Source organism: Squalius cephalus (genome assembly GCF_949319135.1).
Source record: "Squalius cephalus genome assembly, chromosome: 16".
Lineage (NCBI taxonomy): Eukaryota > Metazoa > Chordata > Actinopteri > Cypriniformes > Leuciscidae > Squalius > Squalius cephalus.
In genome coordinates this window covers 19566726-19594721 of record NC_137137.1, presented here as the reverse complement: position 1 = coordinate 19594721, position 27996 = coordinate 19566726, and the positions used below count along the sequence as shown (strand labels likewise).

Sequence of the window (27996 nt, the reverse complement as noted above, 5' to 3'; positions counted from 1 at the left end):
TCCTTTAATGATTACACTGTTCCAGCTTATTTTGCTAATAATAAGGCATCTGCATAAAAACTAGACAGATATTACCATAGAATACAAATTATATTTTATTGGTTTAGATCCAACTAAAGCAATAAAATATTGTGATGCTACTAGATTAGTTGGTTCCTTTTTTTGTATATCAAGGCTGATAGTTTCAACATATTTCACACTTTGTACATTCAGCAAAACTGTCACCTTATAACTTAAATGAAAACATAATTGCATATTGTTTAAAACAATATTAAGTGTGTGTATCTCACATTCAAAAGAAGAGCTGGGTTAGTTTACTTCGTGAGGGGAGGGTGTAATTGTGCATAACTGTTGTGTCATGCACAAATGCATTCCACAGTGCCTTAGCTGGCCGACCATTCAGATCACATACGGCATCCAGATCAGCTGTTAGTATTCAGTCAAAAGGTCAACATTCAGTTAGTGCTGGCTTCTGTAAAGTCTTTAGATATACCTGATGAATGAAAAATATGGAAGGTGGCAGGGACAGGGAAGGGGCAGGAGAGGGTTAGACGTTAGGGGAGGGTTAGGGCGCTCCAGGACTCACAGATCCACACTTTGAGGGTGTACGACAGCTCTAAAAGGTAAAAAAAAACAATCCTGTGATGCCATAAAAGAGCACAAAGGGAGAAAAAAAGGTTTGAAAACATAGATGAAAGTGATGATCATGATCTAAATCGCCCTTAACCCTCTGGGGGTCTAAGGTGTTTTTGGGGTCCTTGAGATGTTCTGACATGCCCTGACATTTTTGCTTTTTTCAGTTGCTTATAAACATATTAATGGCAAAAAAAAATTACACACTATTTAGCACAAACAGGACTACCATGAAATGTGAGCAACAAGAATGTACATGTCTGCATTTTTGAGAGAATAATGTTTATGCGTGGTTATTGAAAAAACTAAAAACTAAAGTTTCTGAAATAAGGCCATAAAACACATTCTAAATATGTGCCAATAAGACTTTTGTCTAATGGATGTCATCGCCTAGTGTTTTTTCTTCAAAATAAAGTGAAAATCACCCTGCCTTATCATTCACATAACACAATACATTGATTTGAATTTTGCAAAGCACTTTCTGTTTGGAAAGGCAATATGCGGAGTGGGCGTCTACGGTCATGCATATGTAGTGGTTCACACCTGAGGAGACAATGGGGCCCGCATACTTAACCCCTTTGTGGTCCGACGTCCCGCCCGCGGGCCATTGGGTGTGTAAGAGGTTATTTTTCCTCATATTGTGCTTGCAATTTGGCCTATAATATCCAAGGAAAACTAGTAATTGTGCAGTTAATTCTCATACTGTATTTTCAGTTTTGGAATATTTATGCTCTCCCCAAATTTGTCAATAATAAAACACAATAAAAGTTATTTAAAGAAAAGGCTTATATTTACCTTTTAATAGTTTGTTTACATCTACCTTGTAAATATATTTTTTTATTAAAAAGGTTACAATTACAACAACAATTCAAGTGTAATCTTTCTTTGTAAAAACTAAAGTATACATTTTATCATACATATTTCAAAGTTAAGGATTTGATTGATTATTTGATAACTTTATTTTTGACAAAACATATTATATTTAACATAAGCAAATATTGGCAAACAAAAGCTTATTTGAGGTGGCAGATATTTTACATTAAAAATGTATAATCTATCCAAAACTAATCAACGAAATGTTGTCTTTCATATGTCTGTAACATATGTCTTTCATTTTTATTATAAGAAATATAAATGTTAATTTGCAGTTTAAATCCAGGAAATTTGTTAATGAAAAAATTATTAAAAGTAAGATACAATTGATACAAAACGAAATTCGTTTTAAAGAAAGGATTTGTACTTTCTGTTTTGAGGTCTCTGTGAAAGTTTGAAAGTCTTTTAGTGCTTTTTAGAGCGCTCACGTCCATAATGGAGAACTGTCACGCAATATTGTTTTTTCCTCATACATGCGAACACGAAAAATAAAAGACAAAAGACTTTTAAGTAAAACTTACTCCGAAATTGTGTTCTCGGCGGAATTCGCTCTTCAATATGCTGCCGTTCGTCCTCTGAGGAAAAGGTGCATTCTTCCTCGCTGTCCAGAATCATCTGAAGGACGTCTTTATTACCGGAGAAGCGTTTCATACTCAAAACGCGATGAACTATCAGTAAGTCTGATGAAGAAACTTTTTATGGCATTGATCGAGGGGCGTATGCGATGCATACTAGATCATCTAACTATTTACATGTGAATCGCGCTGGGGGCGGGGCGGCCTCAGCACATTATAGAGATAATGAAGCAGAAGGAAAAACGGTACCTCTCCTTGCTTTCAAACGGATTACATGAGTTGAAAACATTTGTTTTTTATATAAATTACTTCATTTAAAAGAGGAGATTTAAAGCTTCATAAAGACATATCTCACGTGCCTGTGTGAGAAGTATTCGCTGAGTTATGATTCATTTTCGGACGCGTTTCAGAATGGACTACACGGACAGAAAGAAGGCAGAACTCGCTTCGTGTTTATTTTTCTTTATTTGTCGAAAAGCACAACACTATGTTTTTATTGTGAGTATACACAAAAATAATACACATTTAACAGAATCGATTGATGTATGAAACTTGTTTTGTAAAATCAAAGTCAAAAGAGTATTTTGGGTCTCAATTCAACTCATAAGGAAAAAAGCGAGCAGATCACGCCGGCGTGATCTCCGACCTCTGAGGGTTAAACATGGCCAGCAGGGTTTCCTGAAACATGAGTTTGTATACTGACACGATTCACTCTACATAAAGGACTATAACATTTTCACTTTGCCACCATTGAGCTTGACGACTCAACATATATGAAGGCTGATCAGGTAACCAGTGAGAAAAATATCCACATCGTACCTTTTATTTCTTGATCCTAAATTATAACACTTTAATCTTAGGTTGAAATGGCTTAATATGGTAAATCTCACAAAATGTCATCCAATTTTCATCCAAAAATCTAAAGGAAAAAAATGTATAATTGTATTTATCATAAATACATATCCTATTTTAGGGCCATATATAGTTAATATTATTTGTGACATTATTTTTTACGCAAAGACCAAACTCTGGATGGATGGATAGAGATAGATAGATAGATAATTTTTTACAATGCAAAACTAAATAACTGTAGATTTTTTTTTTTTAAATGGATGGATGGATGGATAGATAGAAAATTATTTTTTACAATGCAAAACTGAAGAACTGTAGAAAAAAAGAAAAAAAAAGGCTTGATGTTTTTGTTTTTTTCCAATAACTTTTTCTTTTGATTATGGGATTTAAACGGATGAGTCTGGCTGGTTCTCACCTTCAGCACCTGCTCTAGGTTCTCCAGTTTGCCTTGGAGCTCAGTCCTCTCCAACAGAGCGCAATCTCTCTCCACCGTCACAGTGTACAGAGCCTCCTGCAGCTGTTCATATTCACTTTTCACCTTATGGACAGAGAGAGAGAGAGAGAGAGAGAGAGAGAGATATTAATCAAGAATGTCTTCAGGCTTACACTGTTTCCCCTCTGACCTCAGTTAGAAAGGTGAAAGGTCATTAAATCCTGCAAAATAATAATAATAAAAAGACCTGTTTTAGGCCCTGCTCCACCCTTATATTCCAGCTCTCTCTTTAGGCTACATTTAATAAAAAATGTAAGTGTGATTTTACAAGAGGAAACCAAAAAAGATGATTTAGTTAATTTATTTCATACCAACTACTGAAGGTGAGAGTTTAAGATAGTAGTTGTGAGCATCAATCTGCAGTGGTTGTCTTTGGATCTGCAGTGGGGTAGAGGAAGATCATGTATGAATAACACCATCTGGACGCATGTGGCCACAAGGCTAATAGGTGAAATCGTTCAACAATCTACCAACCTCCAGCATACGATACTCTTATAAACATCAGGGTCTGAGAGGGCAGCTCTAGACGCTCGTATCCGGACCAGCACATCTGCTCCAATGTTATTTCAGTTTAAGTATGTAACCACAGCTGCAAAGTACTACTATTTCACCAACAGCCAGATAGAAGATACAATTGAATCAAACTAAAAACTAAACTAAACTAAAATAAAACATTTTTAATTTAAATGATTACTAACTAAAATATTACCAAAAGAACAATTAAACTGCATCTTGTCGTAAATGTGTTAAAAAATTCTGAACACATTTTTCAAAACTAGTTTGTTTCTTTGTGTAAAATGTTTGAAATGAGAAAAGATTACTTTGTACACCTTTAAAATCGTAAAATATTTTAAAATATTATATCACAATAATATAATTCTATAAAAATATAATACATAATATGGTAATAACATTACATCTCCACTGTTACGGGTTTCTTCAAATAATTACATTTTGCTATTAAATACTTTGATCATTTGAAAATGATATTTTCTGTTTGTCTTCATTCACTTTTATGTGATAAATGGAGCATGTAGTCAGCGCTGAGCTCTGGGGTGAGAGTCGTGTATTTAGAGACCGAGAGCAGAGGGGTTGACGTCCTGTATCGATCTTGGCGTCAGTCATGATAAAAAGCTGAGCTGACAGAGTCAGAGGTAGCAAGTACACACTCCACGCCTGTCCAATCAGACACTCATCTCTTATCTGCAACCTGAACCACACACACGTACTGAAACAGCAATTACAGCTGAATATGCTCGTTCTAGAGGAAATGTGTTTGACCTATTACACTTGTATTGTTGATTCTTATGACATTCAACCGGCATGTCGCTGGATAGTCATAGTGGTGTTGGGCAAAAGACACTCAAGTACAAATTAAATAGAACATGATATCTAAACTGACCATATTCCTTTTTTATGTCAGATTATGATGGAGTAAAAAAAGTTTTTATAATCTTTTATGAAAATGTACTAACTTTGTCCACCTTTGATACAACTTAATTGTATGGGTACAGTAACCAGAGCATGTGGGCAGGTAAACAATTTATATTAACCAATAATATCAAAGTGCAACATTTCATGATCCAACTATATCTGACTAAAGTTCTTCTCTATTATTTTTCAACATGCTGTGAATGTTGTTTCATGTGTTTAAGGGATTTTGCCGTTACAGGGCAGTATAATTCATATTGCCAAAATTTGCATACTTTAGAAGGAAAATTTATTATAAAACACAATGCGGTTGTGGTTTTAGATTTATTCAACTACAATAACCCTTAGGAAAGAAAAACCTTGGGAAAAACCTTGTAAGTATAAGAGTATAAAAATAGTAGCAAAATATTACTATTTCACTATTTAGTCAGCTACAGTAGCAAAAAAAAAAAAAAAAAAAAAAAAAAAAAATAATATATAGTTTTATGTTCAGTTTGTTTGTGTTTTAGTTTGGTTTTGTTCTGTTCCTGTTTGCTTGTGTTGCATGTTACCATCACAGCATGTGACAATAATATATAATATATAGAAATATAATAATAACATATTGCATAATAATGCCAAAGTGCTAGAAATGCAAAGTTTCAAACATTCTCTAGAATAGTCCAATCTAGACCAGATTGAATCTAGACCAGAGGTAAAACAATAGTAAGAGCACAGGATATTTATTTTCTTTTAATAAAAGAGTGATCAGTATGTAGTTAAGAGTTTTTAACTGTTTTTGTAATATTGTCAGGGGTTTGGCTGTCCGGATAGTTAGTCCATCAGCAAAGAACAGATTATTAATACCTTTTCAGTGTAAGCTTTAGGGGTGGGGGAAAAAATAAATTCACAAATTAACTGCGATTCTATCTTCTGCCGATTCGCATCGATTCACAAATTTCAAAAATCTAAATTCTAAATTGTAACACTTCTTTAACTTCGCAATACTACTTAAAGTTATTGATACGTTACGAGTGTTATAATCACAATAAGCCGCGAAAAAGGACTCAATGCGGTGCTCTCGCTGACGGACACACAGCCGAAGCACAGTTCTCTTTCACATCTTCTTGTGCTTGAATGGTCAAATACACACACAATTATGTCAAAATGCACATCGTGTGGAGTGTTTACATAAACACAGTCTGAATATGTCCTACGTGAACGTAAACAGTTGGGAACTAACTGAATGTGTAACAGTATATTAGATCCATGCATTTGTTCTTAAAGGGACAGCAGCCTAATAAACTGACGCCATCCGTTTCATTAATGTTAATAAAATAAAAATAAAATCACTCACTGCTTTTGACTGAATCACTTTTGTATCTTTATTATTTATATTTAAATCATACAGTGAAGACTATACAGTATTTTATTCTTACATTTGATTATTCAGTTTCTGTAGTATTTCTTAAGGCGTTAATGAAACTAGACTACTGTACCTGAAAAAAAGATTGTGTTTAATATGTATATTTTTCTATTGTATTTTTCCTATTGTTTATTTATTTTCATTTAATTTAAGTTCAAATAATAAGTTTTTATTTTTGAATCAAGGAATTTTATTTATTATTTTTTTCTAGTATAGTATATTGTAGTTTTCTATTTGTCTCAGGGCTGCCTTGCTTTATTACAGAAGACTGAAAGTCAATATTAGGTTGACTAAAATAGGAAAATCACATTACTTCAGTGATATTTTTTCTTCTAGACCTAATAAACTGTCTACTGTAGTCAAATAAGAAATGTAACACAAAACAGTAAACTAAAATCAAATCTATGCATATATCAAATCGAAAATTTATTCAAAATCGAGAATCGATTTTTAATCGAACTGTGACCTCAAGAATCGATTTGAATCGAATCGTGAGGTACCAAAAGATTTCCACCCCTAAGTTTAATTTCAAAATGTTAATATAAGTGTGTATGTGTTTCCAACAACCTCTCTGTCCACCAATGTGTCTCCAAAAAGGTTGAATGCTGAGCCAGTAACAGACTGAATTGACAAGCTGGAGCAGCTGCCATCTTGATGACTTCCATTCTGAGAGCTGGGACAGAGCTGTAGATTCAACGATGTCTCACTCTGAAACAGCTATTTGAGATGGGATGGGGGGGGGGGGGGGGTTCACAAAATAAGTGATGCATGAAGGACCAATCTTTTCAAGCAAGAGCAGCCTCACATGACTCACACGTCACACCATTACTGCTCTCAGTTTAGCATCGTAACATAAGGAGCTGTTTTGTGCTATAGCCTGCAATGTGGGCCAATATCTCCATCTTATTTTTAACGAAAGAGCAGGCGCAGCCATAACTCGAATGCCTCTGGCTTCCAGTGTCATTCACTTCCAGTTATTTTACCTGTAGAAAAACAGTCCGTTATGCTGCTTTATAACGCAAACTTTTAATTGTTGTTATATTATTTTATATTAATAATTTCCTATAGCGGCTAATGAATCGGAAGTCTCACACATTCAAGGAGCTTACTTCCACGTTGCAAAATAAGGTGGAAAAAGTCTTAGTGAAACTCTGCACGCTGTACATCCACAAAATCGTTTAAAATCTCGTTTAAAACAAGTTCTTACAATTGTAATCTTTTTTTTTATTTTTTTTTATTGGTTATATTTGATTTTGAAAAATGTAATTGAATTGATTGATTAGGTTTCTTAAATGAACTTTATTCTATCATATAGTTTCGTTTTTCGGCTAAATGAAAACTTCATTTTCGTTGTTTCAGTAAAAAATGTATTCCGCTGCGGTGTATGAATTGTATCTTTATATTAATAGAAAGGAGAGAAAAATTTGTGTCATATCAATGGCCCAAAACCCATTAGAATTAATAAGAAGTTTCGCTTCCCTAACAGCTTCCACACCTCTGAGAAGGTTTTCTGCTAGATGTTGGATCATGGCTGTGAGGATTTACTCTCATTTGCTCCCAAGCTCGCCTATAAGCATTTGAGCTTTGGACAAGATAAATGAATACAGCGTACTGCTAGAACTCACAAACCATAAGTTGTGGAAAGTGTTATGCTGTAATTCTTTATAAATATCACAGAGTCACAGTACAAAGACTTTCTGATGATTTCTGAGGATGTTTTTTTCTTTCTCCTTTACCTTCCTCTGTATTTCTATCGGCCTCATAGGAACTGCATTCATAAATGTCTAATGAGGGAGCGGGGATCGTGTTTTGCAACAGCGTTTGACAACACACCTACTCGGACGTATCGGACTAGGCCTACCTTCGAACAGCTCAGCAGGAGGACACTGCTCTGCCAGGATTGGGTGCCAAGATGTGCCTCCAACTAAATACTGACACAGACATGACTAAAAGATTAACCATAAGCAGGCTACAGGGGTGCTGATGCTAGCAGGCATGAATCAGAGATAACAGATCGCACATGCAGGTGTGAGACAGAACTATGGGAGATCAGAAAAGTGCACATCAAAAGAAGACCAAAGTAGACGATTATAGTTCAAAGGTGCTGCACTAGAAGACATAACCAATGGAGCATGGCAGCATTTATTTGATCAAAAATACAGTAAAATATTTTTAAACATTATTACAATTCAAAATAACTGTTTTCTATTTTAAAATATACTTATTTTTTATTACATATTTATTTTAAATATAATTATTAAAATGTAATTTATTCCTGTGATGCCAAGCTGAATTTTCAGCATCATTACTCCAGTCTTCAGTGTCACATGATCCTTCAGAAATCATTCTAATATGCTGACTTGCTGCTCAAGAAACATTTCTTACTATCAATTTTGAAAACAGATTTTGATGCTTAATATATTTCTTTTGTGGAAACTGTGATACACTACAATTCAAAAGTTAGGTGACAGTAAAAGACATTCATAATGTTACAAAAAATGTATATTTCAAATTCTATTTCAAAAGCTGTTCTTCTGATTATTCTATTCGTCAAGAATCCTGAAAATATGTATCATGATTTCCACAAAAATATCCATATATTCTATATAAAATACGTGTTTTTTAACATTATTAATAATAATAATAGCCATTATTACTAATCGAGTAAAATTCGATTTAAAACCCCAAAAATGTGAACAAAATATTTTATATTTGGGTCATTGACGAATAAGGTTTTTAAAAGTGTAAAAAAATAGAATGGAGATATAACTATATTTGAAACATTTTTTTAGTTTACCTAGGTGTTAACAATAAGATTTTGTGGTTTGTACAATCAATTAACACTGTTTTTGTCATTTTTTTTTACAAGAATGTCTCCAAAAAAGTCATTCGGTTTAACCATGAATATATCTAAAATTATTAATTTGCAGATAATTATTCATGAAAAAAAATGATTTGACATTGATGTTGAGATAGTATATAGTGTGTACCACAGAAGAAATATTAAATAAAATGATCACTGATCTCAAAAATTTAATAATTTTATTGGACTACTCTGAACACTCCAACATATTCAAGTAAAACATTGCACAGGGAAAGGAAAAAAGGGGAAATGTAAAAAAAAGCCTTATTTGCTTTATATTTGTATTATTGTAGTTCCTTTAGTTATTAAAAACAATATTACTCCATTTAAATATTTACTATATCGGTTTTACCGAATGACCAAGGCCGGTTATACCGAATGACCATGTCTGCTGCCCTTGACATTACGAATATTTAAGACAATAAACAGACACAAATAGCTTCAAAAGCACATTTTATTGTTAATATAATAGGCTATTAATGTAAAAAGTACTTCAAACATTAAAACATTTTGATATTGGAATGAACATATAACTCGTATTGCAAATTATATTAATTAAAACATTGAAGCATTTAATTGGTCTTGGAACAAGTGTTTAAATTGTTAAACGATGAGCTGCTAGGCTATAAATTCATGAAAAATAACTAGATAAAGTTCGACAAGACAAACTTTAAAGTTGGATTGAGAGAGACAGAACAGAAATTTTGTTTTAACGTTTCTGAGTGGTTGCTAGGGTGTTACTATATGGTTGCTAGGGTATTCAAGGTGGTTGCTAGGGTATTCAGCATGGTTGCTAGGTTGTTGCTATGCAAAGTATTTGGGGTGGTTGCTAGGATGTTGCTATGTGGTTTCTAACGTAGGTTCTAACGTTCGATCAGCATTGATCCTTGCTCAGAAGTGAGCGGCTTTTTCCTTATTTGATAAAGGCATCTGCAAAGGTAAAATTCAGTCAAAATTATATATTAATATACACTGCGCATTTTCTATTAATAAAATGTTGTATTTATTTATTCCAGATATGTACAAATATGACCAACATACATTGCTGTCATTCGATACACCCAGTAAGTCATTCGTTATAACCAAAATTTCGGTTTAACCGAATGACTCTTTTGGTTATAACGAATGACAAAATCTTCACTCAATGCTAACAGGCTGATATCTAGCTGCCTAGCTTGTTAGTTAGCTAGCTAGCTACCAAAAGGACAATCAAACATTTTATATTTAGTAAAAGTTTTTAAAATATTACAACATTATCCATGTTTTATAGCGGTTGTACCGAATGACCCGATATTTGGGGACGTGTATGAGCAAGTGAAAACATGATTTTTTCTAATAGTTAAGAGAGAGTTACATACTTTGCTTCACAACCATGCGGTCCTTTGCAGGTGTCTGAATGATGTCACATCCTGTCACATAATATTGACCACATGATTTGAACCAAAATGGAGCCCTTTATATTGGTTACTCTGAATGACATCAATGAAAATCATTTTTCAGGACATTCTTTCTCATAACAAAGCAACGACTTCTACACATAATTTTAATACCATTTTGCACTATGTTGATATATAATGTTATAAAATCATGCCAGAATAAAAAATATATAAATTTATTAAATTTTAAGATATTTTAATCACAAATGAAATTGCTGTATTGGCCTTCGGACGGTTAAACTGAATGACCTTTTGACACTTCAAAATCTTTAAAATGCCTTTATATGTAGTAAAATATAATTAAAACCTTTTGGATTCAGTAAAAGAGATCAAGTTGTACTACCTTACATACTTTGAATGTTACATATTTGTTTTTTTATTATTATTAAGGCCTTGGACAAAAAAATGACCCGTCACGTCATTGACCCATTTATAGATCAGCTGTTAATCGAGACCTATACTAACGAAACATTTAAATGACACTGGTATTCAGCTTCTTTCTTTTCTTTTTTTGGTACCTGTGTGGTTTCGGAAGAGTTCAGAAACTGCAGTGTTTGGTAACAAGAACTTAAGTGATATGTAGTGCTGTGTATATTGGTAATATAAGTCTGTGTGATGGCAGTTATGGTCCATCAGTGCTGTGACAAACTAGCACTTGTAAACATACTGCTGCTCAAGAATGTACTATCTGCCAGTTCCAGAGAGCAGTACTTCTTCACATCCACTATTCAGACCCTTGAAGAAAAGTCTCCAATATATGCTAAGTTATGCACAAACATACACGCCAAAAGCTGACTTAAAATGTCTTGTTCAACAATGAGTCTTGACTCTTGACACTGTAATAAAACGGGCCTTCAGGAAATTGCTTTTCCGTGACAACATGCACAAACTCATACTTCAAGACCATCATCGCAAGATCAACATCACAAGGGACATTCAACTTCACCATCCAGGAAATTACATTTTTACCCTTTAAGGATCAACACACAGACACAACCTCTATACAGTAGACACATACAACTGATAGATTAGAAAATATCCAAAAATACGTTGACACCAAGAGCTAAAAGGGAGAGGAAATGAGCCCTTTGACTCAGAAAAGCTCCATTGGCGGACCGCTGTTCTTAATTGGACTGAGGGTCTACAGGCTTATTGTAATTTACTAAAAGTTTAGCCATAAAAAAAAACATTTTCATCACTTGAAACTACAGTGGAACATTGCTACCACATACATTATTTTTTCCACTCAATAATGTCGTAATAATGAGTTGTTATGTCATTTTAACTATATATTTTCTCATAATAATGAGATGCTATGTGATTTGGATTAGACCACTCAATTATGATTATTACGATGCCATTTTTTGGGGGGATATTTTAAGTTTTAGAGGAATGGACTTGGGGGGGAGATGGAAATGGAGGAACAGAAATCTCTCAGGCTTCATAAAAAACATCTTATAGGTTTGATGAGGAAACGACATGATGACAGAATTTACATTTTTGGGTGAATTATACCATATAAATAAAGTAAACTCAGTCTTGTATAAAACTAACTCTATATTGTGAATCATATCGTTTACATCACCGATACATATTGTTGCATTTCTTTATAGCGATATCTCGAAATAAAAATGTCTCGTTACACCACTAGATGTTATGTTGAGATGTTATGATGATATATTTTCTCGTAATAATGACAAAAAATACCTTCTGCTGAAACCTGTATCAATGGCAGAAACCAAAGCACGGGATTGTTGTGATTTATTGATTTACAGTTCATCAGACTTCATTTAAACCAGGGGTTCTCAAACTTTTTGGGGCTGTAACAAATTAAGTCCACTGAAGGCAAGTAGTAGTGAGAACCCAAATGCAATTTATTCCAAAACGTGATCAAACAAAGGCATGGAACTCAAAACAAGAACATAAACTTACATGACATTACAGGAAACATTCAATACTAGACAAAGACACAGGGCAAACATGAGGGCTAAATACACAAAAGACTAATGACAAGACAAGGGACACCTGTGAACAATTAAACAATGACCCAATGACAACATGACACAACAGACAAGGGAACACATGGCAGGATCACATGACTAGAACAGGGGATCACATGACAGACAAGAACAAGGAACAAGAAACAAAACCCACGTGACAGGGGCCATGGACCCCTTATAAGGTAGAAAATCTTCCAAGGAACCCTCATAATTAGCCTATAATTTAATGGATATAATTTGGCTAAAGTTAATGTGGGTGGGAGTAATGCATTTTCGTAAATGGTATCCCCATTTGTAAATATGCACTTTTTAATAATAAAGCACAATTTTAGGCTATTTCCTCTCACTCCACAGCAAATCCTTTCAATTGAATGGTTAAAGGAGAATATATATATTTTAAACAACATAACATCTCATTATTATGACATAACTGAGTGGTAAAAAAAAAAAAAAATGCGCCACTGTATAAAACAAAGTAAATAATATCTGAAATAAAATGTAAAAAACGTATTTTATTTCAGCCAGATGCTAAGGCAACATTTCTCATTTTTGTACAAGTGCTAAAATAACTTAACTAAAACTTAAATAATTAAACTAGCCTAAAACTAATAAATAAATAATAAAAATTATATAGACATGGATAAAAAATAAAACTAATAAAAATGGCAAAAACACAACAAAATTACTAAAACTAACTAACTTAAAGTGAAAAATGAAAATATAAATATAAAATCTAACTTAAAATAGTAACAAAAACTATAACACTATATCAATGACACTTAATTAACACTGACTTTAAAATCTAAACCTCACATTATTTAATAAAATGCTTTAGTATAACTGCCCATGCCACTACAGATCTATTTTTAACACATGGAAAGAGACATTTATCAAATGATTAACTTGATTCATGAAGGAGCAGTTCTCATCTCAGTCAGTTTAAAGTATAAATGGGATTTTCATCATTATTTGAGACGTTAAATCTTTTTGCACTTCGGCACAGACTCTTTGCCAGTTTGAAAGTACTAACTGCACAACATTCTGACCATTGACAGGTACTCAGGGTCCACAGTGAGCTTTTGGCCAATGGTGAGTGAATTCAAACATTTATTGGCCACAAATAATTATTGCTGGTCAACAAAGTGCACTGCGCATTGTTTTATAGAAAAATGTATTTACAGCACTTTTTGTTTGACCAAAAATACAGTAAAAATAAAATATTGTGAAATATTATTAGAATTATTCATCAACTGAAATATTAGTATCTGTTTTCTATTTTACTATAGTTTAAAATTTTATTTATTCCTGTGATGCAAAGCTGAATTTTCAGCATCATTACTCCAGTCTTCAATGTTAATGTCCTTCAGAAATCATTCTGATATGCTGATTTGGAGCTCAAAAGACATTTCTTATTATTTTCAATGATGATTCAAACTGTAACCTTTCAACAAAAATGTTTTAATTGTAATTAGCGCCGATAGGGGGCAGCACTCGTGGACCTTTCCCGATCCCGTCGCCCTCTCTCTCTCCCGCTTCGCTTCCTGTCTACATACTGATCTTACTGACCCTACACTTTTGAATGGTAGTGTACAAATATTTTTCCTTATGAAAAAAAAATCCACATTTTTTCCTCAAGTATTTGTAACTGTGATTTCTTTATGTTAAAGTCAAACCTTATTCTTCCAGTGTTTCTCCTTTAGCATAAACCAAACTCTGCATGACATTTATATCTACACACAAATCTTCCATACTCATACACTGTACACTGATACACCCGTTCAGAGATGAACTCATCAATCTCATGAGTGAGTGGGTGGTCACTGCTGTGCTCCTGAGGGGCAGGGGGACTCGCCGGATTGAGTTAGAGGATGCTGAAATGTATGCCGGGCAACCCAAGGCCTCCAGCTTTATGAGGAACAATCCTCCACTTCCATTCAAGTGGCAAAAACACCATTACTGCTCTCCACCAGGGAACAGATGATGGCGCGAATGGATTACAATGCCATTGTGTGTGTGTGAGCAAAGTAGATGGCGAGGGTTTGTCATGCAGCCGTAAGCTACAACGAGACCGACTGCTTACCTGCTCATACTTTGTTGCCTTCTGGGTATCGTTGAACAACCGGAGATTCAGACGTGCTTTCTCCTGCAGAACATGCTGAAGCTCACTCTCCTGTCAACACACAAACAACACACAAGGCTAGAATCTCAGTTTTGTGGTACAAATGTTCAAGTGTGATTGTGTCTAGCAGAAATCTTCACAGGCACACACTGATAAACACACGTTTAGACGGCAGGGTGTATTCCTGGTAAGAACAGAGTGTTTCCAACACAGCTGGTGTTGGTCAATGCATTATTCATCTTGAGGAGAGCAAGACAGGGAGAGAGTGAGAGGAGACAGTAAGAGAGAGACGCTGCGGCCCATCTGTCTTAGAAAGACTGACACTGAGGGTTTGGACTATAGAGATCAGTAGTCAACAGGAATCATGCAGTCTCTACACAACACACCTAGAATAGAGAGTCCATCACTAAACCTGCATGGCCTAATGGACATCAGAAAAAAAGAAAAGTTGTTTCAGAGGAAATTATTACATTTTGATGCAATATTATCAAGATTCTGTGGAATTACATGAACCTATAAACGGTTCATGGACTTTAATATAATTTTAAATCATTTTATCTTTGTAATTTATTTCTTTTTTATAAATGTTATCATTTAATAAATGTAATTATTAACAGTCAAAAGTTTGAAGTCAGTAATTTTTTTAAAGACATGAATATTTTTATTCAGCAAGGATTTATTAAATTGATCAAAAGTGAAAGTAAAGACTTTTATATTGTTAAAAAATTATATTTCAAATAAATGCTATTTTAAACTGTATTCGTCAAAGGATCCTGAAAAAAATGTAGAACTGTTTTGACATCAAATTGTGAAACTGAGGACTATAGTAATGAAAATTCTGTTGCAAACTACAGAAATAATTTAAATTTTAAAATATGTTAAAACAGAAAACAGTTATTTTAAATTACAATACTACTACTTTTATTACTGTATTTTTTAATAAAATAAATCCAGTCTTGGTGAGCATAAGAGACTTTTTTCAAAAACATAAAAAAAAAAAACTCTTACTGACCAAGTTTTGAACAGTAATTTGTTTTATTTGTTACACTACCATTATTTTTACTATATTTCACATATTTTTCACTGTTCATACAATACAAATGTACTGTTCTTGTCGTACCAACGAAGCACACTAAACTGAAATTAAATTAAAATTGAGAGAGACAGACAGAGAGAGAAAGTGAGAAGTACAAATAGGTAATGTTGATGAGGCATTACTCAGGGAAAAGACAAGAGAGGAGAGAAGCACTCAGCACATAAGACAGCATGCTGGTTTTATGACCGAATCATCTGTACACCTTTAAATAGCTCTATGTAATTAGGTTAACTTCTAAAATCATTGGTTAATCTTTAATGCTGCAGAGAATTTGCATACGCCCCCTGACCAAACCCTCATCCCACACAGTTTCAGATTCTCCCCTCACTGCAAGAGGAAAACTTAATTACACTCCAACAACATCTGTGGTGCAACGCTAGTGTCGGTTACTCAATCCATGTATTCACATGCACATCTCCATGTGTGTGTGTGGCCTCTGATATGCTGGGGCATTTAAGGAGCGTGAAAATATTGTCTTCCTGTTGTGTTTGTTAATGCACTGTGAACTGACATCAACATTTTATTTACTAACATTATCAAAGGTTAATAAATGCTGCAAAAATATATTGAGTTTGTATGGTTTTTCAGCGGACTGAAAGCCAGTGTAAGTTAGGGCTAACAACGTGCCGGGCCAATGGCCTCGGACCTCAAGCACTGAGTCCAAAATCAAGTTTCAAGCCAGAAGCCCAGCAGCGCTACCGTAAAACCCGCCCTTAACACACCTCCATAGAACGACGTCACACAACCTCACCATTTCACCAGTTTACTGAAAACTAGCTGAATCACAAAATGAGCATGACAGAAGTTAACGTTTAGTCTTTACTTAGACTTTAGATTCAAGCATCGATATTTGACCAATGTTTTACAATATATATTAATTTGTGTCATGAGTGCGCACCAATCATGTTGAATCAAACTGGTGTTTATCATTGCACATAAAAAGAGAACACATACCTATTCAGTTGCACCTGCTTCCTTTTATTTACTTTCACAGGAATGCACAACACAACTCTATTAAAGGTTAACTCTCGCCAAAATGCAACCTAGGGTCTTTTTGTTAATCTACCCGAGGCAAACTTTCATTTAAAAGCATAATTAGAATGCAAACTCCACTTTTAAGTTTGACTGTATTTTCGTTTTCGGTCAAATTGCCTTTTGAATGGGAGTGCTTGGGGCACTTCTATGATAGCATCAAAATCAAAAATTGTAAAATATTAAGAAGGCTCGACACAACATGAAACTTTGCTCGAAAGTGTTTGTGTACACAGAGTTTACTAAAAAGAAAGATTTTGAACAACTCACTGTAGCTGTGTCCGCCAGCATTTTGACAGTCAAAAATAGTCGATCTCCGAATGCGAATGAACTGACTGATTTTAGTATTGTTTCTTATATGAGGATCCTTTTTCAAATAGAAGGTCAATATTGATTTTCACTAACGACAAAACAACAACTTATATGGAACTAAGCTTTAGGAGCTTTCCATCTTTACTCTCCTCCCTGTTACGTTGCATTCGGAGATCAACTATTTTTGACTGTCAAAATGCCGGCGGACACGGCTACAGTGAGTTGTTCATAATCTTTCTTTTTAGTAAACTCTGTGTACACAAACAATGTTCTCAATGCTCGAGTTCATGTGTAGAGCCTCTGGTGATACTTCGAGCAAAGTTTCATGTTGTGTCGAGCCTTCTTAGTGTTTTAAAAATAGCGATTTTTGATGCTATCATAGTAGTGCCCCAAGAACTCCCATTCAAAAGGCAATTTGGCCGAAAACGAAAATACGGTCAAACTTAAAAGTGGAGTTTCAATGGATTTATTGTTCATTGTTAGTTCATGTAAACTAATGTTAATAAATGGAACCTTATTGTAAACTGTTACCAATTTTTCTACGGGTTTTTCTTTCTATTAACAGACTGTTAATCTTCTACTCCAATAAAACTCTGAAAGTAACAATGTAATTAAAAGAAAAAAAAGTTAAAAAAATTATGTTAGTGACACTTTCATTCATACAAACACACATACATACATACACAGACAGAACAAAGATCACATCCATTTCTCTCCATTCACTCCCATCAAAAAGGCCATTGTCATTTCAACTAGCGTCAATTCGCTGCAGTCACTTCCAATCTCTCCTGAGCTGCACATGATTGCATTGGCAGCCCACGCTCTGAACATCGATCCAGAAAAACTCTGAACGGATGATAGACTAAGCCTTGAGAAAAAATGGAGTCACCCCGTGTACAGGAGAGAGAGCAAGAGAGCTAATGATTACTGATTAGACACATATAAACTTGATTCACATCGAATGTGTAACACTAACAAATTGCATGAAGCAGCCCAGGAGACTCAGTGCTGATTCTGCAGCAGCATAATTTGCATGAGCTGCAAATAAAAAAAAATAAAAAACAAACGGAAAAATGGGAGGGATGCCACGAGGGAGGTCATTACGAAAACATCCTATTCATTCTGCTGGAAGAGCCTGCTAATAATGTATTAGAAGTGAGGCACACACTAATTACAAACACGCACACACACACACACACGTTTCTGGAATCTTTCGTTCTCTGTATCAGAACATGTTTTTACTATATTAAAAATAAAAACTACCAAACAACAGTCTACAGTATGAACTGTACACAATATGCATATTTATATTTTGAACTATTTCATAATGTAATAATTACATTTTTGCCTGTCTGTACTGATTTGTATTGGTAAAAAAAAAAAAAAAAAAAGGAATATATACAGTTGGTTATATCTACAAATAAAATAGAAGATCAAGTTATGACTAACAACCTGTTATGCTTAGGATATAGGTTTTAGAGAGTATTTTATGAGACATTTCAAATAATATATATATATATATATATATATATATATATATATATATATATATATATATATATATAAACACACACTAATCAAACCATGGTGTTACACACACACCAAAGCTTTCATTTTATTTTTGGATGGTATTGTAGCCCGACATCCTGTTTTGTGGAAGATGTCCCATCGGAGCGAGGGTAATGTATGTCGAGCCCTTCCAGGAAATAAGCGGCATTGACCTTTGAGACGACACAATTTGATGACACTCCTCTCTCTTTGCAACCGCTCTGTTCAAGAGATAGCTACTATATTCCCGTTGACACCAGGATTCATGCTACAATGAGCCTGATATATGGTAATACTGAGATTATATTAGTTAGTCAGTAAAGACTAAGGTTATAAAGGGTAAAAGGAATTTTCAGAGTGGTGCTTTCCCATGCAAAAGTTATCACATATCATTAAAGTGGTTGCCGGAGCGTTGCTATGCGGCTGCTAAATGTTTTTGAGTGGTTTTGGCTAAATCTATAGTTTGAGTCACAGTCACATCTGCTCTGATGACCACTCAACAGAAGCATGACCTTAGAATTGAACAAGCCAGAGCAAGTCCCATTGGCAAAGTCACGTCAGCCACTTCAGTAACGCACATCTACATACTACAAGTGACACCAGAGGCACTGCCCTGTTCATATGTTTACACAAAAACTGAATTGTGACATGAATTAATGATGATATTGTTGACACGATTAGGAGGCAAATACTAAACACATACAGTACAATATGCATATGCTTTATTGAATATTTGCCAAAAGCATTTCGGTGCTTGATTCTCACATGAATAATCTCTGATCTAACGCTTTAGGTGATGGTCCTACTCCAAATTAACTACTGGCATTTTTGGCTCCAAGAAAGTATGTGCTCTCCACTCACACACAATGCTGAAAGTAGGGCAGAGCTATCTCTCTCTTTATTTTTGGTCACATTCAATATAAATAAATAAATAAATCTATATATAAATATATGTATATGTATATGTATACGCACGTATATTATATAAGCAAAAACTTTTATGTTAGATGTAATTAATCACGATTATTCGATTCAACTGCACTTATTATTTTTATATATATGTATATATATATATATATATATATATATATATATATATATATAGATATATATAGATATAGATATATAAATAATAAGTGCAGTTGAATCAAATATATATATATATATATATATATATATATATATATATATATATATATATATATATATATACACACACACACATTATATAAACAAAAACTTTTATGTTCGATGTGATTATCGATTTGGTCAAAAGTTTACTTCAGAAATCATTCTAATATGCTGATTTAATACTCATTTATTATCAATGTTGGAAACAGTTGTGCTACTTAATATTTTTATGGAACCTGTGATACTTTTTTTTAAAAGATTCTATTGATGAATAAAAGTTAAAAAGAACAGCATTTATTCAAAATATAAATCTTTTCTAACAATATAAATCAAAATTTATCAATTTGCTAAATAAATATTTTAATTTCTTAAAAAAAAAAAAAAAAAAAAAAAGAAGTAGTACAAAATTAATTACCCCAAACTTTTGAACGGTAGTGTATATTGTTTGTTACAAAAGATTTTTATTTTAAATAAATGCTGTATATATAAATATATATATATATATATATACACATATATACAGTATTTACTCTACAGTTTGAGGTTAGTAAGATTCAAAAGTTACACTAAAGACATTATAATGTCACAAAAGATTACTATTTCAAATGAATGCTGTTCTTTTGAACTTTCTATTCATCAGAATAGAAACCTTGAAAAGATATATCAGAGTTTTACTGTATCTTTGTTCAAATAAATCCAGCACTAATGAGGATAAGAGACTTTACAAAAACATTTAAAAACCTTATGTTGATTTTGCTACTGAAGTGTAAATAAGAGACTTGAAACATCTGACTTAAAGCTCTCATAGTTCTGACTCACAAGACAAGGATTGCAAAAAGTATGACAAGGTCTTTGAGAAACTTAATGGCCCAATAAAAAGCACATTAAAATGTCAGTTTTGGAAATATCACCCAGCCCTAGTTGAAATGTGTTACAGAAGCATCCAAAAACAACAGCATGGAAATTATTCCTGGATGTGCATGAAATCACACGTGCATGAGGCTGCATATGCGTGCATGTGGACTGGCTGGAACTATCAGATGTAAATGTGATGAGTGATTAAGAAGAGAGGCAGATGGCACCCAAAGAGAGACTGTCCCAACATCCCACTTTTCAAGAAACAATGCAACACCACCAGCCACAGCTTTACATTACAGGCTGCTGTTCCCATACAAAACAACAGCAGTTAGGAGACAGGAGAGCAAAATGGCGGTTGAGGGAAATGGCAAAAGCGTGAAATTGGGTTCTGAAGTGTTTTTTACTCAAATTGCTTTTCACATCATGTAAGGACAGCATCTCTCTTTTTGTATTTTTCCCATTAATTCCTTTTTTTCCCCATTAACAAAAGCAACCGCTGTAGCCGAGGGGGGCAAACGGCCCGCTCTGCCACTAAAGGACACACAAAAACATGAAAGTATATGTATACTCACACAACACACACACACACTACTCAAACAACCCAGGGCACCTCGTAGATTGTCTAAAGGCTGGCACACACTGCTTTTAGGTAATTGAGTTTGGCCCTTGCAGCTCACCGCTCTATCTTTTAACACAGTGTGCTAGTGAAGTTGTAGGCTACACTGGAAACATTATAGGAATGATTGCATTTACGCAAAGAGGTCACAGGAGATAAAAATATGCACTCGGATAGCATTTTAGAGACTTTCGCTTGTAAAACTTTAGTTAAACGTCCTGTAATATTATCCTTTTAGTGTTATGCATTGTGAAGAACTTATAGCCTGCTTACAGATGCGTTTCACAAGCTGCGACTGAAGGACTTTGACACCAACTTAAAAAGTTTCTTGATATCAGTTTTATTAAATGTTATTCAAGTAAAAATGGTACAGTGAAAACCTGTTAATTGGTTAACTGCTTTATTGCTACATACACTGAAAAAATGTAATAGATCTAATGAATCTATATTTCATCTAATTTTACAGTAAAATACCATTAAATGTACAGTATTTGGAAGTGAATTATAACAGTAACACTTTAAATAAGGTTCCATTTGTTAACATTAGTAACAGCAGTATATTGTTAACAGTACATTAGTAATAGCATTATATTTCTAATTTCATTATATTTTAATGGTATTTAGTAAAAACATAATTGTTTATTTATGTTAGTTCACAGTGCATAAATTAATGGTAAAAACTTTTGATTTTAAAAATGTGTTTCTAAATGTTGAAATTAACATTTACTAATATCAATAAATGCAGTAAAAGTATTGTTCATTGTTAGTTCATGTTAATTAATGCAGTTAAATAATGTAAACAAATGAAACTTATTGTAATGTTACCCGTATAATTTTCAGTGAAACACCGTACATTAACATTCCCAGAATTCAGCTCACCTTTTATTTTTATTTTTTTAAATAACTGTTTTTTTTTTTGGTTTTTTATCGGTTATGTACATTTGTTTATTTTTTAAATGTACATTTCTTTTTTTTTTTTTTACAATGTATTTTTACAACCTAGTGGTGTCAAGGAAAAAAAGCTGACTGCATTACACCTTAGTGTCATGCTGGAGTTGTTGCTATGCTTGGGAAAAAAAAGTAAAGTAGAGGTTTAGATGAATGTTTTGCCAATCCACAGAAAACAATGTAAATAAAGAAGGAAAAAGACTTCTATCAGGCTTTGCCAATGTTTGTGTGTGTATAGACCAGTCAGGAGATTAAGCGAAGTGTTTTTACAGTCGTTACTGTGAAAATGGAGCATCTTGTGGCATACAGAGAGCCTAGCTTTTTAAATGAGGACATATGGGCTTATTTTGTTTTTAAATAGAGTAAATTATAATCATTACAAACTACCTCAAACCATGAGAGAAAGCATTTAGTACTTTAAAAATATATATGGCACCATTCAAAATTTTGGGGTAAGTGATTTTTTGTAGAAGAAATTAATACTTTTATCCAGTAAAGATTCATCAATTTTGATTGTATATATATATATATATATATATATATATATATATATATATATATATATATATATATTTATAGTTAACCAAAGTGCAAATTATCAGACTTTTCCCACTCAAAGCGTATGATACATGCTAAATAATGCTAAATAAATATAATATAATAAAATAGAAATATAATTATTGGAAACAGTTAGGATCAATATTTTAATGTGACAATCTATCCAACATGCATATAATAATATTAATATTTAAACAGTGATGCACTCGTCCCTTGAGTTCGCAGCGCATGATACAAGTGCTCATATTCAATTAATTCCATAATAGACCAAAAACCCGGAATCAAATGTGAAACCTAGGGCATGCCGCATGACCCATTTAAAAGGTCTTCCTCAGCTCTAAAAAGCCCCGGCAAAGCCTCTCTCATGTGTAATGGATGAAAAGTCTTTCCCGAACGCTGAGGTGAGAGGAATACAGAAGAAGAGAGAGGCTCTTTAAAAGAGCTTCCCTGGCAGTCAGGGACGATTAGTCTCTGTACATACACACGCACTCTTTATCTCTCTCACTCTCACTCATCTTCCTCTCTCTCTCTCTTTTCCCCTCTCGTGCTTGCTTTTTTTGTCCTTCTGCTCGCTTTGTTTCTCCTGACAGTGGACCTTGGAGTCAGCTCTCCATGTCTGGTATGTGGGAACAGTGAGAAAGACTGAGAGAGAGCGGGAAAAGAGAGAAAACGCCCTTGAGAGTGATGTGCGTGCGTGTGTGTGAAACTAACAGCATTTCCAAAATCCACGTGCTTCAAGCAGGCAAATACCTTCATCAGCACCTGTGTTGTCCAAAAAACTGTCCTCCTGGAACAAAATGTATCATGCCAATCAAAATCCAATCTAAATATGATACTAAAGCACACAGTTCTCATGGGTGGGTTGGCAGAAGTGGGTCACTTCCCACAAGGTTAGCGGTTTGATCCCTTGTTCAATCTTACGCTGCCTACAAAACGTTTTTGAAATTGAGCAATGCATCAGAACATTACACGTGCTCTGGTCAGTGTTAAAGGAGCCATTCTAGCATCTAAGTTAAAAATAAAATAAAATCACAAACTATCAAGATAACCATCATGTTGACCAAGCATCTCGAAATAAATAAATATAATTCAAAAATACACCCATAAATCTGTTTGGTCTGGTTATTATGTTATTTATTATATTTATATGTTATATTATATTGATTATTTACCATTCAAATATTTTGTAAGTAAATAAAAAAATAAAAAAGCGTGATGATGACAAAACAAATCCATTTTTTGGAATAAAAGACCATAGCGTGTAATATAGCTCTCATAATTCAAATCACCTTTCAGAGCCCAGCCATCCCATTAAGAAATTCTGCATAAAGTGTTCATAAATTTCATAAATTATTCACACACTTTTTTCTGCAGCTGTATATTGGACCTAACAACAAACCTGCAACCCAGAAGCATGATACTTCTAATTTCAACATGTCACCAACAGAAAATGTCCAATTCTCAGTGAAAATGATGAGCAGTTGCTGTCGGTGTGATAATCCACTACAGTATATTACTATCGTTACTGTGATGTCTCTATTTTATCTGAATTGCATACATAATTGTGCTCCTCATGGCCACACAGTATATATAATAGATTAATTTGTTGTGGGTACCTGTAGGCCTCTAAAATAGTTGAACCCCATTACGGCCCCTTATGAATCACAACTACAAAAAGAGCCGTATGGTGGAAGACTAACAGTAAATATCTCAGAAGAGTCTTGATATGACACCCAGCATGTGAGACCCTCTCATAAGACGTGAACTTGTAAAGGCTCTCACCAGAGTTTGACATGACTGGCTCTTTTTCTTCACCTCCTCCTCAAGGACTTCACACTCCTTTCTTTTCCTGCTGATCTCAGTCTCCTGAGGGAGGAAAGAAAATAAATACTGTTAGATGGATAGATGGATTCAATTTGCTGTTAAGAGTAGATGTGGCCGAATGCAAACACCTCTCTTCAGGGGGGCTGGATGCTTATAACACACAATCTGTGTATGTATGCATGTGTACGTGTGCAAGTATCCGTGTGGGTAATAGTACCACATTCTCGGAGCCAGTGGGCACCCGTATGCATCATTTATCTATAAATAGCAACCATTTGCTATAGCACAATGTTGCAATGCCATCAGCGAGATGCACAAGTCTAAAAGTCACTATAAATACAAATCCACTAAAAGAAAAACAAACGCACATACAGTTCTAATGAACATAGTCATGAAAAATGCACACACTCAATGTAAAAAACATGCTCATATCTGTCTATAAAAGCTCCCAAACCCATTTAACAAGCAATGTTAAAAAAAAAAAACATTGAAAAGAAGCCAAACAGCCAACCAAAAGGAAGTACATTATCTCAAATAAAATAAAATGGTCTGGTTATTCATATATTTATTCTAAACAGGCTAAACGACGTTAGGGAGGCAGGTGTATAGTGGGCCTGTATGTGTGTGGTCTACAAATGGTCATCTCATGATGCTCATAATGGGTGTATCAGTCTCAAGAGAGGCTGACATAAGCTGTGTGTGAGTGAGTGAGTGAGTGTGAGTGTGCATGCAGGTATTAGTGAATGGCAACATCCATCCTGCTGAGTGACACCTGGGATGGGGAGATAGAAGACCCAATTTCAATAATAAACGAATATCCATGAAGATGAATGGATGGATAGATGGATGGATGCATGGATTAATGGATGGCAAAACCAGTGTTTCAGAGATACTAGCTATTCAACCCTTTACCAGTTCAGAACACACACACAGAACACGTAGATGTTAAAAACAGGGGTGACATTACCCCACCTGACCTTTTTTGTTTGACAAAATAATGGATATAACTTGGATTTTTTAAATATATTGCATACAATTTATAATGCACAAAAACATATTTATATAATAATAAACATATTTGTATATTTTGCTAATTAACTTACTATGAAAAGGTTGCAATTTAAATGCATTAATCTGTAAAGTTTATAGTGATGTGTTGAGTTTATAGAAGTATTTGGCACAATAGTCAGGATGTGTAACCTGTTAATTGTTAAAAAGCCTCATTATTTGATTGACATTAATGTTGTAAAAAAACTAAAACAGAATGTGTTCTCATTCCTAGACCATTATATCAATACAGAGAAGTCATCAGATCTAAAAATACCCATTTGAATGATATTTTTTGTGAATCCTCATTCATCAGAAACTGCAAACAGATATTGTGGTCTGAAGACAACCAGCACTCCAAACATAATCCTTTAGAAACAGAGTAAAAATGATTCATGGGACATGTACATCATTATTTTCTGTTGGCCAGAGATCCAGGTCATCTCCTTACATACAGATTACACGTCTCTGCAACCCTAAAAAAGCAATTTCAAGATGGCTTCCATAACCTCCAGTTTTTGGAGTTCTATGGTTGTTTTTGAGGGGACATTTGGAAACACTTTTTAAAATCTTTATACACACACACAACCGATCAAAAGTTTGAGGTCAATAAGATTGTTTATGACTTTGTAAGTCTATGCTCACCAAGATGCATTTATTGGATTAAAAATAAAGTAAAAAACAGTAATATTGTGAAATATTATAATTTAAAGTGGCTGTTTTCTATTTTAACATATTTTAAAATGTAATGTATTACTGTGATGGCAAAGCTGAATTAGCAGTATCATATGATCACATGATCCTTCAGAAATCATTCTAATATGATACTTAAGAAATATTTCTTATTATCAATGATGAAAACAGCTGTGCTGCTTAATATTTTGTGGAAAATATGATACAATTTTTATCTTTTCTGTCACTTTAGATCAATTTAAGATCAAGTCTTGCTGGATAAAGGTGTTATTTACTCTCTAAAAATACTTACAGACTCCAAACTTTTAAATGGTATGTACAAATATATTATTACCTTAAATGATATATGTAAAAATACAAAATATATATGTATATTTACTCTAAAATAAAGATTCCTACACTCATTCTAAATCGATTATATATCGCCTAGAAAGCACACAAAGATCGCTCCCTTTATAATCACTAAAAAGCAGTCACTCATCTCACAAAGTTCCACTATAATCAATGAAGCTGACTGCACAGTGAATCTCTTAATAGCCTATATAACGTCTACACTTTGTTTGTTATAAGTTAACTTATAACGAGAGGATTTGCGAACGTGCAGAACTGGACCTGAGTGGTCCAGTCAATTCTAGAGAGTCAATTCTAATTTGAAAACGTCTGATTGGCCATTGTGTTCAAGAAATCTACATATACGTTTGTGATTGGCTACATTGCTTAATTCTGCAAAACAGAAAATAGTAAATAGTAACCTTAATGCTCTGAAAAGCGCAAACATTAAATCCGTTTAATCCATAATTATGCTATTATTACGGAGAAAACTGATCCCAGACCAGCAGTTATGGGCAGCTCTTCCCTCTAAAGCAATCAGAATCAGCAGCAGTCAGTAAGCCTTGCCCAGCTTTACACACACCGCCTATTCCTACACTCAAATATGCAAGAAGCCCGTGTAGCACATGGACCACTGATCTATATAAATGACTTGTTTATAATCAGTGACATGGAACCTTTTCACGGACTGTGATGACGCGTTTCCACAGTTATCATCGCAAATGTAGCTTTTCATGTTTTCATTGTAAAAAAATGTAATATACATTTGTAACACTATACTTAGTGTTTGATCACCTTGGCAGTAAATTATAAAAAAGGAATTAACGCTGCTGCGAGGGTGTCTCTAATGTATCGCAGATTTTTTCCTTTGCTATTGGAGAGGAGTTCTTATTATAAATGATCTTTGCTGTTGTCTCCCGTTCACCAGTATAGAAGTTTACGTAACTATGACGTCTTCCGCTTCCGAGAACACTAGAAGTGTGAAAAGGGTCCATTACATTAAGGGTCCCCACTGTCCAGAGCAGGGTGGTGAAATAAAATGACGAGTTATTTGATCTTCTGCATCTCTATCTGTGTACTTGTACTGTATATCTTAGTATGTTGTAGTCTCAGCATGTTCAGTGTGTATTTGTGAAGTTACATAACATGACTTGGCACTGTGGGTCTGTAATATGCCAAAGAGTAATGCCTGTATCATTTTGCAGCTTTCCACTGCATGCTCTTGTTTAGCGGAGCACAGACTTATGTAATATAGATTGGCAGCATAGATCTGGGGCGTGCCGGTGTTTAATGGCTGTTGTAGAGCAGTGGGTTGTTTCCGAC

At 34.1% G+C, this 27996-nt stretch overlaps 1 protein-coding gene across 3 annotated transcripts in view; it reads right to left on the bottom strand.

Annotated features, from left to right (window-relative positions):
* rimbp2b (RIMS binding protein 2b) overlaps positions 1-27996 on the bottom strand; it is a 151323-nt gene that overhangs the window by 62066 nt on the left and 61261 nt on the right. For 2 of the 3 annotated variants that reach the window (XM_079896708.1, XM_079896709.1), the window contains 3 exons: positions 24562-24645; positions 14642-14731; positions 3349-3471 (listed from right to left, as the gene is read on the bottom strand). In XM_079896708.1, the coding sequence (XP_079752834.1) occupies positions 3349-3471; positions 14642-14731; positions 24562-24645 (297 nt within the window). Of the gene's footprint in view, positions 1-493; positions 548-3348; positions 3472-14641; positions 14732-24561; positions 24646-27996 lie in introns of those variants that run through there. The other variant, XM_079896710.1, reaches the window with a different exon arrangement.